We start from the raw sequence: 18067 nt of genomic DNA on the forward strand, positions 1-18067 counted from the left end.
TGGAAGAAAGATTTAAGCAAAGAAATGCTTCAGGAACTGTCCATGCACTGGCAATTCTTTCATTTCACCATTCATGTTTTCAAGGAAATAGGAATCGTCACCATGTTTTTCTACAACAACATACAGATCGAGCCACAGAGCCTCAAACTTACCATGTTTTCCTTTGTCTTGGCCTCTTGCATTCCATGGTAAAACTAAATCATCCACCTCAAATTTTCTATTTGAAGCTCTTTTATCAAAAAGATATTTGCTTCACTACTGTAGCTTTATGTTTCTTTTGTGGGCATCATTTATGATTTCATCAACCTCTAAAATTTTTTCCATCCTTTCTTCCATTGGCGCAAGTATATCCCATTCATTTTTTTGAATAAACTTATACACATGCAAGAAGTTATTCATAGGCAACCTGAACTTTGTGCCATATGTTGGCAATTCGGCATTAAGTTGTCATTGATGTCAACTGGTTTGGCTAGGTCATCGATAAGTAAGAAATGGTGAAAGGTATAAGAAGAGAAAGACAAAAGGAAGGATACTGATAAATGTGACTTGTGTCATCTACCGGTAAAGAAGGCTTACTGGTAAGGCATAAATCAGGATGAAGGTTGCTTGTTTGTTATAAAGACACAACAACTGATGAACAGAACAAAGAGGATGTTTGATGGTCATACCGGTAATGCAAACTAAACTGGTACTTAACCTTGGTTGACAAAGTATGTCAATCCGACATAGGAATCTAAGCAAAGGTGGATGTCGACAAGCATGAAAGCTGGATTCCAAGTGGAGGTATTGCACAGGTTGGTGGAGTGTGCATCGATGTAACAAATTTGCAAGCATGTTGGCTTTTATGAGGAACCTGCAAGTCATGGAGGATGCTAGAGGATTGCGGCTCGAGGAAGGAAAGCTAACAAAGCAACTGAACTGATCTTGCAAGAAGATTTGATCTTTGTACCTGTTTGGTGAAGGAAACAACAAAGCCATTAATGGTGAATGACAGAGAAAAGCATGGTGCAGACCTCCAGATTTAGAAAACTCACATTGCAATGCAAAGCTTTGCTGGTGATTGATTGATGTCAGGAAGATCTTATCCCTAGAAAAAAATCAAACCGTATTCGGATCGAGTTGGAGAAGGAAAACCTAACACGACAGTGTTTGAATATGTTCTTGGCAGGAATCCACGATTATAAATACATGTGCTCGAAACAGAAAAGGATGATGCTTGAGGAGAAGAAGATGAGTGAAGAGAGATTGAGTGCATAGAAGAATCATCTCCCTTAGAGGTTATTCTAAGTTGCAGAGAAAGTTAACAAGCAAACTGGTGAGACGGTTTAACCAACAGTGATAGAGTACCGGTATAACTTTAGCAGGTCTAACACTTGAGAAAATCGGTGAAGTGTGAGTGATCAAGAAGGTATCCAAGTGTGACATAGTGTGTTGTGAGGCTATGAGAGAAAGAGAAGAGAGGTCGAGAATCAGAGAGAAATTTGTTAACTAGTAGTGTGAGATCTAGTAAAGAAGAGAAGACTATTAACCGACAAAGACCTATTTGATCAAGAGTTACAAAATTCATTTGCAACAAGAATCCTTAACTGTATCTAAATTGTATTTCAATATACATCACCAAGTTGGAGCTTGGTGCAGGGGTTGGTGCTCCCTGGGTTGGTGCCCTAAATTAGAAGGGGTTGATGCTCCTTGGGTTGGTGTCCTAAATCTTTGTAATCCAATGTTTTTCTTGTGAGGCTGGATTGGAGCAGTAGTCTCCAACAATATTTCTCACCGAGGTTTTTCCCATATTGGGTTTTCCTCATACATCTGGTGTTGTGGGTTGAATTTGTGCGATTGTCTTCTTTGGTTTCCTCATTTGCTTTACTTGTTGGCATTTGCATGAAGATCGCATTAATGATATATTATGTTGTCATTGATGTCAATTAAACCGGTAATAATATTGTTGATATTGTTGATATTGTTGTTATTGTTGATATTGTCTTATAACTGGTAGGAAGAGCTTTGTGAAGGTTATTACAAACCGGTATATAAGTTTGTGAGTTGAACCGGTAATCGGAGTAAAAGGTTAAACCCTTTCTATGTTATGTAACTGGTAAACCCTACCAGTTGTTTTTGTTAAACCCTAACCGATTAAGGTTGTTGAATTGGTTATGTTGGTTTATGATCTAATGTTGAGCGGTAATGATGATGACATGTAAGGTCATTGTATGAAGACAAAATGTTTTGGCATGATTGTTTGTCTAGGGAATGAGAAAAGTGTATTGCATATAATGCAAAATGCATGATGAGTTACTGAGCTCGATGAAGCGGTAATCAAGAAGCGGTTGAGGTTTTCTTGATTGATGTGTAGAGATTTCTATGAAATCCAACAATCATGCTTGTACCGACTTGTTTGTAATTTAGATGAGGATTAGATTTTTGTTGTTTACCAACCTAATTGATTTGTATTTAAGGTTGATGAAGTTGTTTTATTTAGAGTTGGCAAGAGTTGGCAGAAATCAGTTGAGTGTGTGGTTGTCGAACTAGAGAATGAGTCTGTAGTTTGAGTAAAGGTAGATTGAAGCTTACATGGATATGATCAAGAAAGTGTAGCGCTATTCAAATAGATCAAGAAACTCTTGTTGTTTTCTAACAATTACAGTAGAATTGAAATCCCCTAACTGGGTAAGCTCTAACAAGCTTGGTTACTTATTAAATCCTCTAATAAGGTGGTCCATTAGATTAGATTTTCAAATCCTCTACTAAGGTTACTCCTTACAGGGTATTTTCTTCTAACAAGGCATTTGTAGTCAATCCCTTAACCGGGTGATTCCTAACAGGATCAGTTCTTAACAAGACTTTTGTAAAAGCTTTAACAGGCTTGGCTCCTAATAGAGCTAACTTTAGAAGAGTTCAGATATTATCTTATGAGTCAAATATCACCGTGGTTTTTACCTATTTGGGTTTTCCACATATAAATATTTGTGTCATGTGGTGAATGTTTTTTTGGTTATGATCTTATGATTAACTATTTAACTATTTCTGATAAGGCATGATAACCGGAAGCATTGAGAAATGAAGCATTGGCATATGATAAAGAATTTGGATGTTTACAAGTTAAATGTTGTTTACTGTTAAGTTGATGTAACAGCCAACCGGTATTCTTATGAGTATTGATCTTGACAGTGGTATTTCATTGATAAGTTTACTTTGTATGTTTGAACTTGAGTTTGGGAAGTTGGTATTAGTTTTTCTATTTACTGATTCACCCCCCCTCTCTAAGTAATCTAAAGGATACTTATTCTTTCATCATACCATCAATTGGTATCAGAGCATCTCAGGTCCTCTAAGGTCTAAGCCTAAAAACTTGAGGAAAAGATCTGCTAGATCATGATGAAGAAGGAAGGTCCGAATTTCAACAGAGAAAACTATAGGATATGGAGCGATAGAATGAAGATTTACATCAAGAGTCTGGGAAGTCAGTATGGGGATCATGTAGATACTAAGTATATTGCACCTACTGGGATTCTGACTGATGATCCGAAGAAATAACATCAAGAAAATCATCAAGTATTGGAGGCTATTATCAGTTCCATGTTTGATGTTGAATATGTAGATGTTCATGGTCTTAAAACTGCAAATAAAGTATGGAAAAAACTTGAAGAAATTTATAGCGGCGGTGAACATGTTAAGATTGCTAAAGAAGAGAGTCTAAGAGGAAAATTTGATGACATGAGGATGTTTGAAGGTGAGAATATCCAACAGTATGGTCAAAGGATAAAAGAGATAGTCGGTGAAATTAAGAGTGCAGGAGGGAAAGTGGAAGATGCCACAATAATCAGTAAGGTTCTGATAACCCTGCTACCGGTCTATGCTATTTGAGTTGCAGCTATTCAGGAGCTGAAGTCCGTTGACAAGACAAAGGTATCTCTTGACTCTATTATTGGCAAACTTACTGCTTTTGAATTAAATGACTATGATGGTAGTGTACAAAAATTTGAATCTGCATTCAGAGCTTTTGTCTCTAACCCATCTGTGAGAAGAAGTAGAGATACCAGCCATAGCTATGAATCTAGGTCCAGCAGAGATGTTGATGATGAAGACAACTTAGTGGAACTTGAAGCATTGTTGGCAACCAATATTGTTAAAGTGAGCAATTCTAAGACAGTAAGAGGTCTACCTCAGCTAGACAAACCGGTTAATTCTCTTTGCAAAGAATGTTAGTTAGGAAAGATGACTTCTTCAACTTTCAAAAGCAAATCCTTTTCAGCAGAGCACTTGTTAGATTTGGTTCATACAGATATTTGTGAACCAATAAGAACAAAAAGCATTCAAGGTGACAGATATTTTATGATTCTCACTGATGATTGCTCAAGGATGATGTGAGTCACATTCTTGAAGGATAACACTGAAGATTTTGGTAAGTTCAAGGCATTCAGGGCCTTAGCTAAGAAAGTGAGTGGTAAGAAGATAAAATTTCTAAGGACATATCAAGGTGGTGAATTTACTTCTGAGGAATTCACTAGGTACTGTGAAGAGAATGGTATCAAACAACAACTTTCTGCACCAAGGACACCACAACAAAATGGTATGGCAGAAAAGAACAATCGGTCAGTTGTTGACGTTGCTAGGACAATGTTGATATAAGGAGGTGTAGCAAAAACCTTTTGGAGAGAAGCTATCAGCACAACTGTCTACATAATGAACCGGGTTCTGGTAAAGAGAGGTAAGGAAAATACTGCTTATGAATATTGGTATGGAAGATCACCTGATGTTAGCTATTTTAAGATATTTGGAAGCAAATGTTTTATTCGGAGAGGTGATTACATTAACAAATTTGAGGTTAAGAGTGATGAAGGCATATTTCTTGGCTATTCCACCAAGAGTAAGGCCTACAAATGTTTTAACAACTGGACACAGAGAATTATTGAGAGTGTTGATGTTCGAGTGGATGAATTTCTTGAAGTCTCAGAAGGAACCAGTTCAGAGAAAAATGATGAAGATCCTTGCTTTTTGTTTTTAGAACCAGAAAATGTGAAATCTGAAACCAGCAAAGCAAATTCTGATGCACCAGTCCAACTGAAATAGATAAATTCAGAAGAAGATGTTGACAATGAAGAAGCTGAACTTGAAGATAATGATCATGTTATACCTACATATGTGAGACTGAATCACAATCCTGAGCAAATTATTGGAGATAAGGATGTTGGAGTGCTGACCAAAAGAAGAATTAGAGAGAATTCTTGCTTGATCTCCACCATTGAACAAAGAACTGCTAAGGAGGCATTTGGTGATGATCATTGGGTTAAATCTATGGAGGAGGAATTGGATCAAATTGAGAAGAACAACACTTGGACCCTAGTACCTTGACCGGTAAATAAGAATGTTATAGGTACTAAATGGGTATACATGAACAAGTTGAATGAAGATGGTGTTGTAGTTCACAACAAGGCAAGATTAGTCTGCAAGGGTTATGCTCAAGAAGAAGGAGAAGATTGTGGCAAAACTTTTGCACTAGTAGCAAGACTAGAAGGTGTCAGAACTTGCATTTGCAGCCCATAAAAAGTTCAAGGTATATCAGATGGATGTTAAGTCTGCATTTTTGAATGGGATATTAAAAAAAGAGGTATACATAGAGTAGCCAAATGGTTATGCTTTGACTAATGAGAAAGACATGGTATGCAGATTGCATAAGGCTTTATATGGATTAAAGCAGGCACTTAGAGCATGGTATGAAAGGCTTCATACACATCTAATGAAGATAGGCTCTCTGAGAACCAATGATGATAGTAACATATATCTCAAGTTTGAAGGAGATAAAATACTAGTCGGTGAAGTATTTGTTGATGATATTATATTTGGAGGTAATGATGTCATGATCAACAATTTTGCAGATGAAATGAAAAATGAGTTTGAAATGTCTTTAGTAGGGGAAATAAAAAATTCCATAGGCTTGCAGATACAACAAATGAAGAATGGTATTTTAATTACACAGTCTAAGTATGTGAAAGAGGTTTTGAAGACATTTGGCATGAGTGACTGTAAACTAGTTGCGACACCAATGGTTACAAGTTGTAAGTTGTCCAAGGAAGATGAATCTAAGTCTGTTGATGAGAAGGAATACAGGTCAATGATTGGTAAATTGCACTATGTTGTTCACATCAGACCGAACATAGCCCATGCGGTTGGCATAGTTGCTAGATTCCAGAAGAATCCTAAGGAGACACACCTGATAGCAACCAATAGAATCTTTAGATACCTAAAAGGTAATGTTGACTATGGATTATGTTATCCATATGGAGGAAACTTTGATTTGAAGGCATACACAGATGTTGATTAGGCAGGAAATGTTAATAATCAAAAAAGCACAACTGATGGAGCATTTTTTCTTGGAGGAAGGCTTGTTTCATGGAGTAGTAAAAAGCAGAGTTGTACTTCACAATCTACTGCTGAAGCTGAGTATGTTGCAGCTTATATGAATTGGACACAAACTATTTGGATGAGGCACATTTTGGAAGGTTTTAAGATGAAGATTTCAGAACCTATAAAGATTTTATGTGATAACACAAGTGCCATAAATATTTCCAAGAATCTTGTTTTGCATGCATGAACCAAGCACATTGAATTGAAGTATCATTTCTTGAGGGAAAAAAGTTCAGATCAAAGATGTTATCTTAAAGCATGCTTCTACCAAGGAGTAGCTTGCAGATATTTTTACCAAACGTTTGCCTAAGACTACTTTTGAGTATCTTAGAAGTCAATTAGGGGTTGTCCCTCTTCATTAAGTTAGTTGAACATGATGTTGATTGCATCAGTCCTTGAATCACTTGCAGAATTTTACAAGGGTTGATGTAGAAGTGGATGTATTCCATAAGGGGAGCATCAAGTTGCAGTATGTTGTTGATGCACAGTGAAAATTTGACATTACATGTTTTACTTTCAATTTGGCATTGTTGTTAAAGGGGGAGAAGAATTATGTGATTATGGGAAGGAAAACCAGTGACAGACTGAAGACAGATAGAGCATGTGAATACTTAGTAATATAAACCAGGATTCCTATTCACAATCACAACAACAAAGAAATGGTGTTGATATTTGTATTGCCATCAATGCCAAAGGGGGAGATTGTTGGAACGGGGGAGACTATTGGCATTTGCATGAAGATTGCATTTATGATATGTTATGTTGTCATTGATGTCAATTAAACCGGTAATGATATTGTTGATATTGCCTTATAACTGGTAGGAAGAGCTTTGTGAAGGTTATTGTAAACCAGTATGTAAGTTTGTGAGTTGAACCGATAATTAGAGTAAAAGGTTAAAACCTTTCTATGTTATGTAACCGGTAAACCCTACCAGTTGTTTTTGTTAAACCCTAACCGATTAAGGTTGTTGAATTGGTTATGTTGGTTTATGATTTGATGTTGAGCGGTAATGATGGTAACACGCAAGGTCATTGTATGAAGACAAGTTCAAAATGTTTTGGCCCGATTGTTTGTCTAGGGAATGAGCAAAGTGTATAGCATCTAATGCAAAACATGTGATGAGTTACTAAGCTTGATGAAGCGGTAATCAAGGAGTAGTTGAGGTTTTCTTGATTGATGTTTAGAGATTGCTATGAAATCCAACGGTCATGCTTGTACCGACTTGTTTGTAATCTCAATGAGAGGATTAGATTTTTATTGTGTTACCGCCCTAATTGATTTGTATTTAAGGTCGATGAAGTTGTTTTGTTTAGAGTTGGCAGAAATCAGTTGAGTGTGTGGTTGCCAAACCGGAGAATGAGTCTGCAGTTTGAGTAAAGGCAGATAAAAGCTTAAATGGATCTGATCAAGCAAGTGTAGTGTTATTTAGACAGATCAAGAAACTCCTGTTGTTTTCTAACAATTACAGCAGAATTGAAATCCCCTAACCAGGTAAGCTCTAACAAGCTTGGTTACTTATTAAATCCTCTAACAAGGTGGTCCATTAGATTGGATTTTTAAATCCTCTACCGAGGTTACTCCTTACAAGGTATTTGCTTCTAACAAGGCATTTGTAGTCAATCCCTTAACCGAGTGATTCCTAACAAGATCAGTTCTTAACAGGACTTTTGTAAAAGCTGTAATAGGCTTGGCTCCTAATAGGGAAAACTTCAAAATAGTTCAGATATTATCTTGTGAGTCCCATCTCACCGTGGTTTTTACCTATTTGGGTTTTCCATGTATAAATACTTCTGTCATGTGGTGAATGTTTTTGTAGTTATGATCTTATGATTAACTATTTAACTATTTTCTGATGAGGCATGATAACCGAAAGCATTGAGAAATGCAACATTGGCATATGATAAATCATTTGGATGTTTACAAGTTAAATGTTGTTTACTGTTAAGTTGTTGTAACAGTCAATCGGTATTCTTATGAGTATTGATCTTGACAGTGGTATTTCATTGATAAGTTTACTTTGTATGTTTGAATTTGAGTTTGGGAAGTTTGTATCAGTTTTTCTATTTACTGATTCACCCCCCCCCCTCTCAGTAATCTACCGTATACTTATTCTTTCATCATACCATCAGAACAGAGAATCATAAGACTCCTAGGTATGTAAGGATGAATCATTCAGAAGATTAGATCATTTGGGATAAGAAAAGTGGAGTGATGACAAGAAGGAGATTGGCAACTAACGAGGTATGTTTAATTTCTTAAGTTGAACCGGTATTAGTAATTGAAGCATGTAAAGATGAATGTTGGATGAAAGCTATGGAAGAAGAATTAGATCAGATTGAGAAGAATAACACATGGACTTTAGTTCCCCGGCCTAAAAATAGAATGTTATTGGAACTAAATGGGTTTTTAGGAATAAATTAAATGAAGATGGACAATTTATAAGGAATAAAGCTAGATTGGTTTGTAAAGGATATTCTCAGAAGGAAGGAATTGATTATGGTGAACCTTTTGCACTTGTAGCTAGGATTGAAGCTGTAAGATTATTTCTTGCCTATGCCACACATAAGAACTACAAGGTTTATCAGATGGATGTTAAGTGTGCCTTTTTGAATGGGGATCTTGATAAGGAAGTTTATATTGAGCAACCTAATGGTTTTTCACTTTCAGATGATAAAAACATGGTTTGGAGGTTAAGGAAAGCTTTATATGGATTGAAACAAGCACCTAGAGCTTGGTATGAAAGATTAGATAAATGTCTTTTGAATCTTGGTTTCACTAAAGGTAATGCTGACAGTAATCTATATTATAAAGTCATTGATGATGATATATTGATTATTGAAGTTTTTGTTGATGACATCATTTTTGGAGGTGAAGATAAGTTGTGCATGAAATTTTCTAAAAATATGGAGAAAGAATTTGAAATGTCTATGATTGAGGAAATGAATTTTTTCTTAGGTTTGCAGATTACTCAGATTGGCAAAGGTATTTTCATCTGTCAAAGTAAGTATGCTAGGGAATTGTTGAAGAAATTTGGTATGGTAGACTCTAAACCGGTAAGTACTTCTATGGTCACAAGTGAAAAATTGTCAAGGAGAGATGAATCTGCACCGGTAAATCCTACATGATACAGGTGTATGATTGAAGGTCTACTATGTTTGACTCAAACTGAGCCTGAAATGAATGTTGTTTGTATTGCATCAAGATATCAAAGTGATCCTAGAGAGAATCATGAGAGTGAGGTGAAAAGAATTTTTAGATATTTGCAAGGTACATCTGAATATGGTTTATGGTACCCTAAGGATGATGACTTTACTTTATGTGCATACACAGATGCAGAATGGGCAGGTGATGTTGATGACCGGAAAAGTACTTCTAGTGGAGCTTTCTTTCTTGGAGAGAAGTTGGTTTCATGGATCAACAAGAAACAATCATGTACTTCTTTATCTACTGCTGAAGTTGAGTATGTTGTTGCTGCTACTAACTCTACACAAGTTCTATGGATGAAGCAAATGTTGAAGAATATTAAAGTGCATTGCATTGGACCAATAGTTATTCACTGCGATAACTCTGCTGCTATTAACATATCAAAGAATCTGGTATTTCACTCTAAGACAAAGCACATATCTATCAAGTATAACTTTTTGAAGGAGAAGGTGGAAGAAAATGATGTTCGACTGGTTTATGTGAACACTAAAGAGAAGATTGCAAACATTTTCACTAAACCTTTGCCTAAAGAATCATTTGAGAACCTGAGAGACGGATTAGGGGTTTCTGCCCCTCCGACACATAACTGATTGATGCTTTTTGGCATCAGTCTGGTATGCATTATCAGAGATATCATTCTTTTTGGATTGATGTGGGGATGCTACTACTCAGGGGGAGTAGTTAGCCTTGTGATTCAGTGGTTTTTGTGTTTTCTTTGTTTTTTTTGTCAGATTTTTGGCATTGAAGTCAAAGGGGGAGATATATGTGAAAAACAGAGCTTTATAGAGATATCATTCACAGGGGGAGTTTGGTTTTTGTTTCAGAACTTCATTGCTATATCTTTGTGTGGGAGATTATTGGTTGTCTTCCATTAGGGGAGACTTGTTTGGCATTTCTTGGCACTTGGATGTTTTTCACATCTAGTGTTGTCATCAATGCCAAATGGGGTGATTGTTGGCCATTTCGAGGAATTGATTATGTTGCATTGATGTTTTGTCATTGATGTCAACACTAGCTATTTTGGTTGCTTTACCGGTATCCTTCTGGTCTCGATAGGTTGTTTGGTTTTTGGTTGGATTAGATCATGATGATCCGACATACTCCGATATGTTTGGGTTATGGAATTGGCTTATTCATGCTACTTAGATTCAGGTTCAGTTAGTTGGTTTTGATCTAGTGATCGAATGCTATCCTATATACTGGTAAGCTTTGTTTGTTGTTCCGGCGAGGGTTTCACTGACAAAGCTTTGTTGAAGATCTTTGATGATATGCATAAGTGGTGTTGGTGCAACTTCTAGTGGAGATTCAGGATGCTGATGGTGATCGTGTTCGAGACTTAGTTGATTGGGATAATTGCTTTAGCGTGTGTGGACCTAAATTGGGTCCCGATTAATCTAGGTTATGGACCGACTTAATGTAATGTGTGGATTGGACTTATCGATGCGTTTCCAAAATGTCTTATGGATTGGATATTATTTGTTTGGTCTTTGGCCAACATGTTTTGTAATTATGTAATTGATTTATGTCTAGTGGCCGACCTTATTGTTTGTGGTCGAGAGTTTGTATATATATGATGCAAGATCTCATTGTAGATAATCATGGAATGGAATAAGAGTGAATAATGTAATAATCATTCATGCAGAGGATTTGGTCGATCATTGGTGATCGAGTTGGGTTTATGTAAGAGGATTTAGTCATTCGGTATTGAGCTTAACCGAAACTATATTCAGGCATAGGAGATGCTATCCTTGTAGTTCATTCTTTCCTCCGGATTGTAGTATGGATTTCTATGTAGTCGGTGAGACTCCTTTTGTGATGAGTAGTGTGCTATAGGTTGTTGGCCTTCTTGCAAGTGTAGGCCCCTCAATTATAATCACATACTTACTGCAAAAGTATTATCTGACTGTGGGTAGGCTTCCCACCATGGTTTTTCCCTTTATTGGGTTTTCCATGTACAAATCTTGGTGTCATGTGGATGGTATTTATTCTCTAATTGTTGTTCATGCTTGATTGGTTTATCTGCTATTTTGGTAATTAGTTTATGCATTCCGGTATTGATATTTTGGGTTCCGGTATTAAAGTTTTAATTGCTTAAGGTTTTGGTAATCTGGTGACAACTGATTCACCCCCCATCCTCTCAGTTGTCTTCTGGTTATTTGAACTATCTAACAAAAGGAACCAACAAATATCTTAAATTGAATGCAAGTGAACAAATCACACATCAACATCTCTATTAAACTTGATCAATGATCAACTACAAAGTATTCAAAAAATGCTCTTCATAATTGATAAAAAGTCTAAAATTAGATGCCACAGGCACAAGATATGACCTATCTAAACAAGGAAAGAAAAATTGGCTTCCAACTAACATTTTATATCCAAAACAATACAATCTATAAAAGCCACAAATACCACGACACTTTAAAAGAGCTACAAAGAATAGAGTCCTTGGGTGAAAGTTGCACTCTTCACAAAAAGATTCCTCTATTATGAAATATAAATTTCTCAAGGGGGAGTTTTGGATCCTAAGTGGAGTGGGATGATTGTGAGCATCTATCATGTGGCTTTTTACCATTGGCTCTAGTTATAACCAAGGGATGCCCATAGACCTATAGGTTTGGTTTTCCATATGAATGATGTCGGTCCCTAATGACGTCAACATTTATTCCCACAAACCTCCTCATATTTTTTCAAGCTTGTTTAATTTATTAATTTTCTTTTGCAACTTCATATAAACTTTCCCTATGGGTGTAGACTAATGCAAGTGAGAAATATTCCATAGAATATGTTGTATTGAATATCAATAATAGTGACTATACAATCTTACAATTATAAATATTTTGTGTCACTACATAATCTTAGAGTCGAAGATTCTATGAGGGCTTTCAAATGATGATTTTTTAGCTCAAACATAGTTAGTTTCTATATAGATCCATAGGTTTTTGGCCTTTTAAACTCAATGGTGAGGTTTGATTTTCTTTAGGAGGTCTCTAATAAAAAAATACCCTCAAAACCCTCACAAAAGAGCCCTAATAGAAAAATCACTTGCCAAATCTCCATCAATCCTTAGATGTACAATAACCCAAGTTTGCAAACACACATGCAATGTTAAAACTCCCTTCATTATGTTCTTGTAAGACCATGGATTCAATTATGCACAAGCATCTACTTCTCTAAGGGTTAACCATTATAGGGAGATCTCCCACAACATGATAACTAGGCTCTAATATCAAATGAAAGATTTTTTTTTTTAACGATAATAAACTATTTCCGCACAATCCTTGAAATAAAATACAAGCAATAATTTAGACTCCATAGTGAAAAATAATATAAAAAAATTCCATCAAGATGACATAAATTGTACCTTGAGAAAACCGTTAAAATGGCAACCATAGCCTCCAAAAGCATTCACAATTTTAACGTGTTATCTTGTGAATTAAGATTATAATATAATGGTATAGTCTAAACATGGTTTTTGAAACATCAAGCTCCTTGATTGCACTCCATGTGAATAAATTAATAAGAACCTTGTAGCATCTCCTCACATGTGTAACTGATAAGAGACGCTCGATCAACCTTAGCCAAAAAGCTAAAGGTTATGATATCCAACCTCAACAACTATTCATGTGCTTTCTTTTATAGAAATAAGCTTGTATAAAAATATCGAGTGGTATTACAAAAACCATGTGCTTAATACCATGAGATTACAAAACCACGTCCCTCTCATAAATTACTTTTTGGTAGTAATTTTTCCCTTTTAGATAATTACTTTTTCTAAAATTAAATATTTTTCAATGGGAAACCCACATTAAATATTTGTTCTAATGTTACATCATACAAAATGTCTCTAAGAATGTCTAACCCATGTGATGCATGCATCCCTATATTCCATAGGTGCACCATAGATAATATTAATTTTACATTACAAATACCATGTAAGGTGAACAACACACCTTTTCCCAGCATATGTGTGGATCTTACTAATGTGCCTTAAGACAAATTACTCACAAGGCCCATTGTTTACTATGTTCCATCATCAAAAAGTAGATTTGATACTTGGGCTAGTCCTTAGAACTAGGAAAATAACTAATGAAACATTGGTAATATCTAATCCCTTATCTTGACTATAATCTAGATACGCTTAGGTTTATAAAAGTTGATCATGAACATGTTGTTGACATGTAATTTTTAGATAATTATGTTTCGTTAGCTTTAGGATTTTGACTTGAGTTTAATTATAATTATGTTATACCAAGTAGGACTTAGCACTTGAATGAATCCTAGATTAACTTCCTTAATATGTCTACCTAATTTAGATTTAGGTGAACTTAAGACTACACATTATCCCATAGGAAGATGCATTAAAATGTTATGATCTAGAAGAAATACAACCACCCTTCATATTCTTTATTAAGACCAAGAATGAATGGTAATGAGTCTAGTAATAAGATGTCATGAATTACGAGACTTGGATTTAGTGTCTTGATTACATTAGAATGACTACATAAGTTAGGAAATCAAGGATGACTTGGTTGAGTTCTTGCTATAAGAAATTATTTAAGATTGTAAGACTTACTTAGGTAGGCACTTGCATGACCTATAAGTATAGGTAGGCCTAGCCTTTGAACTTGAAATACATTCTTTGATTCTATAACTTGATTAATCACGAGTATTTATTTCATAATCAGGAATGGACAACCTTGTTAATCAAAAGGGATAAGTCAGATTAATTTAATGTTAAGATCTACTCTCTTAAGGAAGAGCTTAAGGTCTTGCATTATTGGGTATAATGTAGCTTAAGGTCTTGCATTATTGGTTATAATGTAGCTTAAGGTCTTGCATTATTGGTTATAATGTACTCTAGTTTTGAGATTTCACATGTTAACCTACATATAGCCTAGACTAGCTTACGATGACTAATGGATATAATTAGTTTTTTGAGTACCCCACCTTCAATATGAGTTGTAATCAATCCAAATTATCCATAAGTTTCATGGAAATCTTAAAAAGTGTACACTACTAAACTTGTATATTGAATACCTCAATTTCTCAATGTTTATTAGTAAGATCAATATCTGAATCCTTGAGTCTATGTAACCTTCTTATTTCATGAGTAAATGAATGTTCATTCTTAGCTACCCTGTAAGATAAATTAAAGAACTAATTAATTTCTCCAATAAACCTTTAAAAATGTTACATAATTTTAATATAAAATACTCTATATTCCATTAAATTTAATATTAAAACATCTACCTTACAATTTTAGTACAAAGAATGCCTAAGGATTCGTTATGTGCAAAAAGGTAAAAAAATGATCATTTGGTGACACCCAATATTTATAGACACCCCAATAACCTTGCGCTACAACCACCTCAAAAATTTGCACAACTAATCCAATACATATTTCTCTAAAACTGTATCCATAACCTTATGTTATGAGTCCCAATAAAATTACACGACTTCTCCAATTAAATATTCAAATTTTAACATGAAGATAATCGATTCCTTCCCCAATATACATTATACATTTACTTTCATCTAAGGAGCAAATTTTTTTATCAAAAAGAATTGCCAAAACAAGCAACCTAAAAATTGGGTACCCCTCCAAAATGCAAAGGTTCTAATTTCCATAATAGAAACATTCACAAGTCTTTGTTTAACTTTATTTAATTTAATTTAAAAAAGAAAACTATAAATACTAAATACTTAATAGCAAAGAATTAGATGTATTTACAAAAAAGACACACCTAAATAGAAATGGATTTTAGGTCATATCTCCACCTAAATTTCAGGCGTTTTTTTATAATAATAATATATTTTTTCAATAAACAGGAATGAATATCCACTTGTCCTGTGTCGTGGGGGGAATTCAAATAACGGTACGTTTTAGCCGTCAGATGGAGATGTATGGACGGCTGTAGATGGTCCTGATGGACGGGTAATAACTTCCCAAGTGACATGATGGACGGTCCTGATCAATCTTGAGTCCTTGTTTGTTTCTCCCCGGCAGAAGAAGAAGAAGAAGAAACAGGATACACGCAGAAGTTGAAAAGAAACAAGAAGAGGAAACAGCGCAGGGATTAGGTATAACCAGTAGAGGAAGCTCAAGTAGAAAAATCAGTCTCTGGGTTTCATAGCATAGCATAGCATAGCATAGCAGGAGCAAAAGCCTGCTGCTTGGTGGAGTTCATATTATATATAGCCTTGCACCATTGATGCTGGAACATCAGTGGAGTCGGTGGAAAGCGTTGGTGTGATTAGGCCTGGTTTATGAACCAATCAGGGTTTCAATGCCTGTTTTTTTTTGGTGTTGCCCTTGAATTTCTTCGGAGAAGACTCTTTTTGCTGTTGCAGTCTGAGATTTTGGGCGTTTTTAGCGGCGGTGAGCATAAATTTGGTGCAGAAGGGTATCTGTCTTTGTTTGGTTTTGCCCCCATTGTTATTTGCAGCGCTGGGGCGCGTGAATGGAAGAAAATACCAGGCAGCTGTGTCTGATCGAAAGGCTGTTTTTGTAGGGGAGCTGTGAGTAGAAAATAGGCGATTTGGAAAGATGTTGCAAGGTAGGGCAGCTTATTTGTCCCCGCCTGTGTACGGGCACAGTCATTTTAAGAAGTTCTGGCTCAAGAAAATGGAAACGGAGGACGATTCTGAAGCTTCAGCAACGCCGCCTGCGGAAGGCGTTGTTTTGACGAAGAAGCCTCCGCTGTATGCCGTGAATTGCACGGCTTTAGAGATGAAAGGCACTTCTCCTCCGCCCGCCGCCATTAAAGCACCTGTCCCTGCACCTGCGGAGGAGAAGATCAAATATATGGCGCAGGAGAGCGAGCTTGACTATACTCTCGCTTTAGGAGTCGGTCTTCCTTTGCAAGAAGAGGAAGATTCACATAGTTATGATGGATTTTCCAGCGGAGAAGAAAAAATTGACAAATTCGCAGGCATGGCGGAAGAGGAAGCCCAGCCGCCAAATCTCGTGTATGGAAATGGTGAAAGTAACGGCCAAGGTTCCCTTGCTGTTGCCAAAATGTGCGCAGACTGCAAGACTGTCAAGACTCCTCTCTGGAGAAACGGCCCGCAGGGTCCAAAGGTATGCTACATTGATATATATTCAATGTGTATACGTCTAATGCTCTTGATATATCCATTGTATATATCCCCTTATATTTAATTTCTGTTTACTGCGTAGTTTCCGTTTTTTGACGGCAATTTTTCTTGTTATGTTGCAGACGCTTTGTAATGCATGCGGTATCAGGTATAAGAAGATGGGAAAGCGTCCGTCAAGTAACGGCGACCGCCCATCGTCGCCTTCTACGCCGCCCATTTCACCGTCCTGCAAGAACAAGATCAATGGCAAGCGCAAGAGAGATAGGGAAATTTATTCTGGTGAGCAGCAGGAGCAACAGCATCATAATCATCACCATCATCAGCGCAAGAAGATGAAGAGTCTCGCAGGCGGACGGTCTTCCATGGTGCCGAGCTGCAGTTTACAGTCGGAGGCCGATTCTTCACCAGGTGGGGAGGAGAATCGGGCGGTGGAGGCGCTGAGGAGATGGCGGCGGGTGGAGAGAATTAGGAAGGGTTTGCTGCGCTATGGGGTAATGAGGAACTCCATGGCTAAGGATGAGGAAGAAGGCGCCATGCTTCTCATGGCTCTTTCATGGGGTGTCGCCTCCTGCTAGTTAATGTTTTTCTTTTAACCTTTATACTGACTGACTGTTTTTACGACACACAGCAAACACTTTTACTTACACTGACGACATAGCTTGAAGCAAAACACAAATGTTGTAACCATACACACAGACAGACGTCAATGTTTTTATTTTAACCCAGTGCTTTGTGAATTTCATGTAAAAAGCGTGGTTCCTTGAATCTTTTGTTATCATCCATGGAAAATGGTTTCCTTCTTTTACTGTGATGTGATCGATTTGTATGTTTTTCGTCCATTTGTGTTAAATGGGTATATTAATATAACAAATTTCCGACCGAGACATTTTATGTTTTCTGTAAGGAATTGACAATCAATGACGATGGTGGATTGGCTACCAGTTTTTTTGGGTTAGATTTTCTCACGAGATCTGCTCTGCATCTTTTAAGAAGCTGCATTCAGACCGATTCATTTTACTTGCAGGTCATGTGTATGGATTTGTACGGTGTGGTAGGTTGGATTCAAATGGTAGACGAGGAGATTGTGCAGAGTCGAGTCAAATAAACAGGTCTAGGTCATGGTAGACGTCCCTGTTTTAAGGGATTCAAGTGTTATTTATTTATGAGATCTACTGTCTTCAACCTCTCCACTTTGAAACGTTTTTTAATTTTTAGCCGTGTACTTGTGTTTTTAATGCGCTCCACTGGCTTCTGTTGGCCACTTGTGGGCATTTATATCTATTCAATTAATAAAGTAAGCAATTAAACTATATTGTAGGAATCATGTGGGTAATGGGATCGATTTCCAAGCTTATC

General features: G+C 36.5%; 1 protein-coding gene across 1 annotated transcript; it reads left to right on the forward strand.

The window, feature by feature from the left end:
- The first annotated feature begins 15544 nt into the window (after positions 1–15544).
- On the forward strand, positions 15545–17609 carry LOC131060746 (GATA transcription factor 19). Its single transcript, XM_057994121.2, has 2 exons — positions 15545–16694; positions 16834–17609. Exons 1-2 carry the CDS (start codon positions 16161–16163, stop codon positions 17284–17286), a joined length of 987 nt encoding a protein of 328 aa, XP_057850104.1. The 5' UTR covers positions 15545–16160; the 3' UTR covers positions 17287–17609.
- The last annotated feature ends 458 nt before the right edge of the window (positions 17610–18067 follow it).

The sequence above is a fragment of the Cryptomeria japonica genome, chromosome 10 (genome assembly GCF_030272615.1).
Source record: "Cryptomeria japonica chromosome 10, Sugi_1.0, whole genome shotgun sequence".
Taxonomy (NCBI): Eukaryota; Viridiplantae; Streptophyta; class Pinopsida; order Cupressales; family Cupressaceae; genus Cryptomeria; species Cryptomeria japonica.

Bases quoted from the DNA above. Each gene is read 5' to 3' on its own strand.
- LOC131060746 (XM_057994121.2), top strand. From the start codon at position 16,161: ATGTTGCAAGGTAGGGCAGCTTATTTGTCCCCGCCTGTGTACGGGCAC. The intron at 16,695-16,833 runs GTATGCTACATT...GTTATGTTGCAG, and splicing joins ACGGCCCGCAGGGTCCAAAG to ACGCTTTGTAATGCATGCGG.